Source organism: Plectropomus leopardus, chromosome 3 (assembly GCF_026936395.1).
Source record: "Plectropomus leopardus strain MGB_pleo_1.0 chromosome 3, ASM2693639v1, whole genome shotgun sequence".
NCBI lineage: Eukaryota > Metazoa > Chordata > Actinopteri > Perciformes > Serranidae > Plectropomus > Plectropomus leopardus.
This window is the reverse complement of record NC_142178.1, coordinates 33,397,168-33,407,399: the sequence shown is the minus strand read 5'-3', so window position 1 is coordinate 33,407,399 and position 10,232 is coordinate 33,397,168. Positions and strand designations below refer to the sequence as shown.

Genomic DNA, 10,232 nt, shown 5'->3' with positions numbered 1-10,232 from the left:
TGTTTTGTACACGCATGACTGGAAGACGGCTGTAAATTAACCATGGGCCAGAACAGGAATTACACTAAAAAAAATACAAATAAAACTACATTTAAGGAAGGAATGGATAAAAAAAGTTGGAGAATGGAGAGATGAAAGACTGCTGGACGTGTTTTAGAAACCGCTAATATGTCTGGTGAATTTGTGGCCACTTGTTAAGTGCAGCTTCTGCATTATCAGTTATTCATTATTTTCCATTTGAAAGACATTTGTAAAAAAAAAACCAAAACAAAACAAAGAAATAAAACCTATTTCATACACTACATGGTTATATACAAGACACAGTTTAATTAACATTGTAAGTGATAAAAAACAAAAGTAAAAAGACCAGAAAAACAGCACATTAAACCTGAAGAAAATGGCAATTCCAGAAACACAGTATCTCTCTGGTCAAGACGGTTGCGGCTCTGCTTTTTAGATAATTACGTCACTGATGACATTTTTTTCCACGAAGTTGGATACAAAATCTGTGTCTTACATTTCTTGTTACAGTGTTTTGTTATTCAAAAATATTCCATTTGAGAAAACAATTGAATCTGCCCAAATTTACAGTAAAACATTAAAAAAATAAACATATAGCAAGACTTCATTCAAAAGCATATAAAAGAGATACAGAATATCACAGTGAAACTGCGACCACACCAGTCTACTCAGTAGGACAAAAGCAAAAAAAAATCATCGACCAGGATCGTTACGATCGGGACATAAAATGTGTTAATGACAAACACTAAATCACATTCAAACACATTTAATATCTGTACAAATGGGAGGAATTATGAACCATACAAGGAAAGCACTAATAAACCATTTTTTTTTTTTTTTACAAAAGCATCCAGTGATCCGTGTTGTGATCTATGGTATCTGGTCGATTTTACCTGAGAGGATCACGTTCTGCTGCTTTCCGTATATATATGGCTCATGGTTGCCCTCTGCAGGATAAAAAGGGGACATCTACTTTTGACAACTTGTTACCTCAAAATAGACATAAAGACTCTGATTCTTGACTGCTGTGACTTTAGAAAACCTTGTTACGTGTGAATTACACAGAAGAATTCGTGGACTAGACCGCTACTGGATGGACGAGTGCTGGAGCTGCCACTGGAGCAGCAGGCGGAGATGCTTTGCCTTTATATCCCAGTGACAGGATGTGTTTCTGCAGGTGTGTGATCCAGCGCTCTTGAACAGACAGAGGTCCATGAAACACTTCTTCACAGAACCTGAACAGCAGCACAGAGACCAGAGCGTGAGCATCACTGCAGGTACAACGTTTCTTATTGTTATTCAACCAAAGAGTCTGACAGAGGCGTGTGTGTGTATTTTGAATCTACTTGTCCCATTATATCTGACTAAATATTTAAACTCCATATCATTTAATGGAAATGTTATAAATCTGCATGTTCTGGGTTATACATTTATACCAAAATAGGTTATATATATTAAGATTCATTGGGAGAAACCAAACAATTCTATGTAGAAATAAGACATCCATATAGCTCCCATATAGCCAAAATGAAATGATTCATTGAATTATGACATTTTCCTGCAGATTGGCAGCTGAATCAAAATCCTTAAATATTTGAATTGTCGCCTATTCTGAATCACCCTTATTGAAAATACAAAGAAACTAACTGTGTCAGAAATGATTTTTAAGGTAATTTATGCTGTCTTAGATGGTGGCGATGTAAACGCTCCTCCTTGGTTTAATTCCAGAAAGCGACACACTGTATGTAATCCCTGTCTCTTTTTCCACTTATTTTCTGTCGTCTGTCTACTGACTTAAATATCTTGTAGGTCAGATCTGACTCTGATTAATATGAAGGACAATTCTTGATTTATTTGTATGCTTTTTTTTTGCTTATTTTTACAATTAAACCCTCTTGGTCTATTACTTTAAACCCTATTATTCACTGAACACAATGAGAATGTGATTCTTTACATAGGGATTCAACAATTTATCATCTGATCAGCAATATTGTCTGATATTCACCTGCCATCAGCCGACTTGCAAGATGACATTTACAGGTGGCAGTGGCTGATGTTTTTCTGTTGTGTAACATTAATTTAGGGCTCGCTGACATCCTTATCTTTACACTTTGCACTTCGATAGACTGACCTGCACTTGAGGGAGTAGACTTTGCCCACCAGTTTGACCAGTGGCGTTAGTGGAGGCTTTGGCAGCATTGCAGGGATGCTTCCTGACCGTGATGGCTGCTGGGAATTGGTGTCCTGGTTCTCTTCGCCTGCAGGCACTGCACGTTTTGGTGGATGAACCCCTGAAACCACAAAAATAGGTATTACAGTAAAATGCAAAAAAAAAAAACCCAACTAAATATTTTTAATTACAGTATATCTGTATCCGGCTATTTCCATCTCTCACCCCTCGGGGAGCGCACACCGGGGTCATGGTGGGCTGCGTTTGTGCGCGTGTGGCCGTGTGATTGTCTGGAGGAGCCGGCAGCTGAGCTCTCTCTGCCCGCCAAATGCTTCAGGCTGCTGCCGTGGACAGAGTCCGAGTCTGTGGACAGAGAGGGCGAAGACGCACCCCTCTGCGACTGTAAATTAGAGTTTGAATTGTTAAATATGCTCTTAGTGTGAATCCAGATGGGAATAATTTAAACATAATTCAGAGCGTAGTCCCACCTTCTTGATGTAAAGGTCTCCCATACGATAGCGCCGGGTTATCGCTGCGACTTTGACCGGGTCCCTCCGGATCAACTCACTGAGGAGTTCGATTGGGGAACTCGCTCCATCTGCCTTCCACTCAATGATTCCCAGCTGTCGGAGATGGGCCCGCGCATGACTGGCCAAGGCCTTTCGGTTTTCAAATTCAAACCCGCAAAGCTCACAGGATGCGTCTGACACAGAGAAGACAAAGAGATTTTGAAACAATAACCAAATTCTAAATGATCAGTAACAGATTATTTATGCATCGACACTTCAGTGAGTTTTGTGATGTTGTAACTGTGTATTATTTAAGGTTTGTGGTACTGTATGTTCCCATGTGCTGAACCTGCTGAACCTGCAGTGATTTGATCTCATCTAACAGAACATTTATGGGATTGCAGTGCATGCAGGTAGAATCAGTTGAAGGGACAGGAGAGTTATACCAAGAGTGCTTGCCTCACTCAAGACGTAGCATGTGTTGCACAAGTATTGCATTGTGGGATGTCTCATGAAGCGAGATTACATGGAATAGAGGCTAATCTTGATGCTCAAAATCTGAGTTTTACAAGATAAAGCTGGTGATATTTTATGTTTTTTCCTACTGACAACAAATCCAGTAAAAAAATACGAAACAAACTAAAGCCTATTTTACGCTGCCTGTCCAAAGCAAGAAAGACGCACAGGTTACGTCTCCACGCAGTTCTGTGTAAAAGGTACAATTGTGTAAAGGAGGGGAACAGCGTTGTCTCGCTTTTGAGCCACCAGTGGAGGTAGTAACAGTGTCAAGTAGATGTCTGTGTAAAAAAGACCGCTAGCAGGACGGGAAGAATGTGACGATTTGACAGTATGTTATATCTGTGACCCACCGCAGTGACATTTAAAAAGCAGTTAAAAAGCAGAGAGACATCTGCAGACAATAAAACAAAATAATGTTACCTATATATATATATATATATATATATATATATATATATATATATATATATATATATATATATATATATAAAACATTCCATAGTGAGTATTTCCGGCACCAGGCGCGTAAGATTGACTCAGTCATGTTCAAACATGTCTCAAAGTACAACAGTGTGGCTCACCAAACAACATCATGGGTCAAACTGTCATGATGAGCACAACTATTGCTCCATGGTGTTTTTTAAGTCTTACCGGGGTGTGAGGCTCCACTCTTCCCAGACGGGGATTTCTCTTTCATGGAGTAGTCCAGAGGGGAGGTGGAGGGGTTGGCAGGTGCTTCCCCAGACTGGAGGCTGTCGAGGGACCTCCTGGAGCCTTGAGGGGTCCACGAGGCTTTGCCTGACGACCCAGTGGACACTTTCTTGCCTTCTTCACCACGCATCATGACCTCTTTGAGGAGATCGATCGGCGATGTTTTGATCGACCAGCTGAGGCCGAGCGCACGCAGATGGGCGCGGGCGTGGCATGACAGGGCTTTACGGGTGTCAAACAACTGGCCGCAGAAATCACAAAGGACTGTTGGCGGCGACTGTTCGTCTGTGGGGGACACTGAGAAATTGAATAAAGAGGATGAATCCACACTTCGATGTACAAACCAGGGTTCACACACATTTTTACCAAAAAAATCCATGACTTTTCCATGACCAAATTTACACATACATTCTCTTAATCTGTTCTTCTAATTACTTTATCATAGATTTTTAAATATATATGTTGAGGGACTAACAGTTTTTATTTTGGCTTAAGGAGAGCAACATCCAATTTAAAACGGCCAGATTTTGCATTTATTTTACTGACAACTGTTAAAGAAAACATGCCATTTTTAAGGAATATTTTCTTTAGAAACATTTTTTTCCCTTCAATTTTTTTTCTTTCACAATTTCTGGCAATTTTTAAAGAAAACATGGCTTCAAAACCTGTGGCCTGTGGGTTTGGACGGCATATTTTCTTTATCTATATATATGTTTTTTTCAAATTTTCTTAAAAACAATTATGAAAAAAGACACTATTAGAGCCAGAAACTGTAGAAACAGAAATTATTGTTGGATTTCCACATTTCTGAAGGTTCTCAAACACATCATGTGTTATTAAACAGGTTTGTGAAAAAAAAACATGACTTTTTACCATTTACAGTGTATATTTAGTTATACCTAAGCAGTTATTAGTGGATCGGCTGAAGACAACTTTTTAGCTGTTTGTGTCCACAGTTGCCCAAAATAAGTACGTGAAGTCTTCTGAGTGCCGGTGATATTTTTCTTGACTGATTTTTGCCTTTTTTTTTTGCACATTTTTATGCTTTTACAGGTATTTTGGAGTTCTGCACACTACTTTTTTTCTGTAATTAGTTTTCCGAAGCTTTTCCAGGCCTGGAAATTGCTACTTGCAGACTCCATTATTTTTTTCAGGTTGTGCATGACTGTACAAACCCTGACAAACCCCGAAAAATAATAAATAAAAAAAAAGAGGGCTATATCACAGCTGCTGACTGTACCTGCAATGAGAGGCTTTGAAGCGACTGGTGATCTCTGCAGGGGAGAGCTGCTGTTTGTGCTGGACTCCTTCAGTTGATCAGACACCTCAAACTCCACAGGCTCTGGCTTTGGCTTCCTGTTAAGGGGGTCCACTGCAAGCCGAAAGCCTTTTTTAGCCTTTGGGGCCTTGTTAACCGGAGACTGAGGGAGCTTTACAGGGCTTGAGGTGAGAGATGTGGAGGGAAACGGGGCTGGAGACTGAGGTGCAGATGAGCTGGTGGTTGTGCTGTTTGTTTTTGGAGGGTGTATGGCTTCAAGCATGCCACTGCTGACCAGTTCCTGGATAGTGTCGATTGAAGAGCTTTTCCCTGTTGGGTCAACCACTCCGATCTGACGCAGGTGAGCGCGTGCGTGGATAGCCAGGGCTTTACGACTGTCAAACTTCTCCCCGCACAGAATACAGATAAAGTCCTCTGTTGGTTTGGGTCGTTTGCTGGGTGGAGACGCAGGTGGAGAGGGCAGCTGGCTGGTACGTTTGACGGAGGATCCAGGGGGAGTGTTTGAGGTGGGCTCCTTCCGCTGATCGCTGCTGATGGGCTTGAGGTCTTCCTCCTCCATGATCTGGTAAAGCATTTCGATAGGGCTCCCCTTGATGTCGCTGTCGGGGATTCCAATCTGGCGCAGATGGGCCCGAGCATGGGTAGAGAGGCCTTTGCGTGTCCCGTACCAGCAGCCACAGAGTTGGCACACGTGGACCTCGTTGCTGGTGTCTGAAATTGCAAAAGTGAAGGAAATGGAGGCGCCAAGACAATGCTGTCATGTTAACAATACAAAAGTATACATGTTACATTGATGTCTACAAGGTGCCAGCAGTCATATGATCACATAAGGTACCTGAGGTTTAAAAGGATAGTTTGAGTTTTTTTAATTGGGGTTATATGGAGTATTTATCCATCGTCTGTGTATAACGTGCAGTAAATGTTTGTTGGCACGCCCCAAGTTTGGAGAAATGAAAGTTTAAACCTTATTTCCACTACCAAACAACCGCTAACACCTGGCTTTTTAATGTCATGGGAATGCGTACAATCAGCATTCACATCTGGGCCAAATAGTCACGGGTATTTATCGCCTCCAGCTCAGATTTGGCATTGATGGAAACACAACACCCCAGTGAACACGCTAATTTGACCTCCTCTACTACCAAGACGCAATGACGTGCCATCACTAATTACTCTCCATCTCCTCCTAAGAAGCGCTAAAACATCTATCTAAATTAGACTGCACTGAGTTTGAAAGAGAAACTGAATAAGCTGCTGGTCTACCGCTGCCTCGATCAGTTAAGTTAGTTTGTATCATGGTGTGACTTTGGTGAATCCGAACTAACACCAAAGTCGCACCATATAACAGATAAAATCACTGATCGAGGCAGCAGTAGACCAACCGCTCCTGTGTTCAGAGATGTTAAATCACTGTTTTTCTCACTGGAGTCTGGCTTTGAAGAGAGCAACATAACTGCTTTAGTTCCCCGTTGGAAATCGCTATTTCATGGTAAAGTAAAACATTAAAAAGTTCTGGATATAGTAGACACTTCAGATTATTGATTTTTTAAATGGCTAAAATATGTTTGGTTGCTGTCCTTGTTCACAGCAGTAGATTGCTTAGCCTCGAAGTCGGCACTCGCGCCTGCTTCTCCAAACTGAGGGCATGCGGACTGACATCCACTGTATGTATCACACTGACTGTGGATGAGTACTTCATACAACCACATTTTCAAAAAACTATCACTTTAAAGTGTTGTCTTTCAACATTTCTTTAAAACTTCCAAGAATTTAGCCTTACCTAAGGTGATGGGAGCGTCGGTTTCCAGTGGCGCCCACAGCGGCTTGGATATGATTTTAAGATCTACAGAAGAGGAGCTGCTGCCTTCACTTGTTCTGGACTCAACCTTCTGAAGACCAGGGGGGGACGAAGGGAGGAGAGGGATCGGCGACTCCTTCGGTCTGACTGGAGATCCCTGATGATCCATCTTTTGTGGAGTTGTCATCACTTTATTCGCTGCTTTAAAGGAGTCACTCCTGTCCTCTGGCGCTGACGGGGTCCTGGACTCCTTCTGGGGTGTCATTTTGAGAGGGGCTGGCCCAGGTACAGAGGAATCTGCGTTGAGGTCAGGAAGAGAGCCTCCTCTCTCCTCCATGAGCTGGTAGAGGAGTTCAATGGGAGCTCCGCTGCTTTCTGACAACGTCACACCGAGCTGCCGTAGATGGAGTCGTGCATGGCTGGAGAGCCCTTTTCGTGTCTCAAAGTACGTCCCACACACCTCACATATGACTGACTGCTGGGCTGCGGTGGGGAAGAGCAGATGGGAGTTTGTCATCACAAACTGAACGAAAGAAAAAGAACAAGCCTGAAACTTGTTTTGTAATGAGCTGATAAATATCGAATCACTTGACAACAGACTTGACGACCTTCACTTATGTCAAGATTTGATAACAATAAGAGTGGCCAAGAAAACTAATATACATCATATACATCAATCCGACTTCTTCTCTCCTGATACACATTCAGATATTTAAACTCAGGTTATCTACTGATATCTTTTCCCCAAATTTAAAATCTGCAGCATATTCATATCACACAGCGAGAACTCATTGGGATCAACTTTTTATGGGGCAATATGAGACTACAGTTTAAAAACTGAAAAGTTGCCCCCCAAAGTCTGAATGAATGTACCTGGTGGTAGAAACACTAAGTTCTGTAATGATATTATTGTAGAAACTGAGTTTTAAGTCTTTTTTTAAGTGTTCATGATCAGTATCAGCCCCAGTACTGATCCAATGCATCTCTATAGATTAAGCTTTGAAAAGAGATTAAAAGTACATGAGGAAAATAAAAATAATCATAAATGTAAAATTACATTCTTCTAGGAGCAGTGTGTAAGATTTCGGTGGGTTTAAGTGGCATCTAGTGGCAAGGATTGCAGATTGCAACCAGCCAAAACTTTGCCTGATTATAATTCCTTTAGAGCTCTTTGATCAGGAGGTTTTTACAAGGGAACGATTTATCCACAGCGGTCTCTTCCTCTCCTAAATAAACCGACCAGGTGATTAAAACCTGTAAAAACACCAAATAAATCAGTTTCACATCAACAGATCTGAACTTTTCCAACTCTCTCACCGCTGAGGAGCTTCTGACTAAGGTGGCTAATGCGAATAACGCCACTGGCCCTATAAAATTAGTGTTTGGTTTGTCCATTTTGGGCCCCTGCAGAAACATGACAAGGACCAGCTGCCTATGTAGATATAAACAGCTCATTTACAGGTAACAAAAACAATAGGATCCTTTTTTTCAGGTGATTATCCACAAAAGAAAACATACTTATCATATTATATTCCATTTTCCCCCTAAATCCTACACACTGGACCCTTAAACTTTGTATGTTTTCAGAAATGGGTCAGGTCCTTGGTTCTGTTTCATTTAAAGTAATCATGAGAAATCATCATCAAATCAAAATGCTACTTGGACCAAACTCTAACCAACTGATCACATTCAGGCTCTAGAAACAATGCAAGATATAGGTTAAAAAATGTATTTATTTGTAGCTCGTGTAAAGCAGCGTCTCCTACCTGGTGAATCCATGGCTGCTGATAATGTTGTGGGTTTCTTTTGTGGGATGAGAAATTTGATGATACGCGGATTCTGTATAAAGGAATGATAGAGGATTGTATAAATGTAACGCATATTAATTAGAATTTAAGCATATCAATTAAGTAATGTATTGTTAAAAAAAATGAAATTATACCATTTCAAATAATGACAAAAATTACAATTCATAATTTTTTTTAGGAACTGTTTTTTATTTCACGGGAGGGACAGGGGTTGCAAATGACATAGGCATGTCAAATATTTTTTTAAAAACTAGGAGCTGGGAAAATGTTTTTTTATTTTGGCTTAGGGGAGGGACATACAACTTTAAATTGTTGTAATTTGTATTTATTTGAAATACCCACCGAATCCCAAATCCTGGTGGCGAGTTTAAAAGGCATGTTGTATTTAATAATTGAAAAAACGAAACCATTTAAAATATAGCCAGAAACTGTAAAAACTGAAATTATTGTTGGATTTTTAAATTTCAAAATGTCCTTGAACACATCAAGTGAGATGAAGGGTTCCCTCTTAAAAATCTCTAAATTAAGGCTCATTTTAAAATTTTCCAAAAACAAAAAAAAAAAACCACCATAAAATTCTGTGCTCTTGCATACATGAAAATGGTGGAAAAAAAACATTTTTTTAAAAAAATTATAGCAAAAAGGCTCAAGAAAAATATCTGTAGGAAGGTAAAGATTATATATATATATATATATATATATATGTGTGTGTATATATATATATGTGTGTATGTATATGAAAAGTAATATACGCAAGCCCTTCCTTCCTCTGATAAATAAAGTACAGTCCCTTAGATGTCATAGCTTCCCAAATGCAAAAAAAAGTGTGTGACTTCTCTGCAACGCACAGACTCAGTCTGTAACAAATAATGTAACCTGTTGCTCTGAAAGACAGCTGTAATTACAATAAAGTGACACAATCGTAACTTCACGATAACTTTCTGTTGATCGTTAAGAAACATATTTATATCCGGAAGTAACATTTAACGTTAATCACTGTTAGAGAAACGTCCTTATTTTACTAACGTTACTGTTTTACCTACTACCAAATTGAATTGTGTTGCTCGCATTTTTGCACCTCTTAATGTCATTAACTGGCTAAATCACCTAATAACATCTGAAAATGTATAAAATCTAACTCTGCTGCGCCCTTTGTTTTGCTCTGGAAGCATGCTACGTTAGCTGCATGCTAACTCAAATATATTATAATTTAAGCGAAACAGCGACTAGCTTCATATCGCTACGCCCTGAGCTGAAAACAAAACTATAATTATCGAATATAAATAAAATGTCAGTTTACCTAAACGCTTGAACACTGTGCCTTAGTTCATCTGTTTCAGAAAGTGACAAGCTTAGCGGAAGTAATGGTCCTCACATTACCGGGGATGTATATTTTCAAAATAAAAGCCCTGACGCG

At 40.0% G+C, this 10,232-nt stretch overlaps 1 protein-coding gene across 1 annotated transcript; it reads right to left on the bottom strand.

Annotated features, from left to right (window-relative positions):
- Positions 1-304: 304 nt before the first annotated feature.
- On the bottom strand, positions 305-10,197 carry wiza (WIZ zinc finger a). The gene is made up of 9 exons (XM_042485939.2): positions 10,116-10,197; positions 8,774-8,846; positions 6,990-7,490; positions 5,171-5,920; positions 3,871-4,227; positions 2,680-2,894; positions 2,417-2,591; positions 2,153-2,312; positions 305-1,256 (listed from the first exon to the last, which is right to left on the bottom strand). The coding sequence occupies exons 2-9, from the start codon at positions 8,784-8,786 to the stop codon at positions 1,100-1,102; spliced, it is 2,328 nt and encodes a 775-aa protein (XP_042341873.2). The 5' UTR covers positions 8,787-8,846; positions 10,116-10,197; the 3' UTR covers positions 305-1,099.
- Between the last annotated feature and the right edge of the window lie 35 nt (positions 10,198-10,232).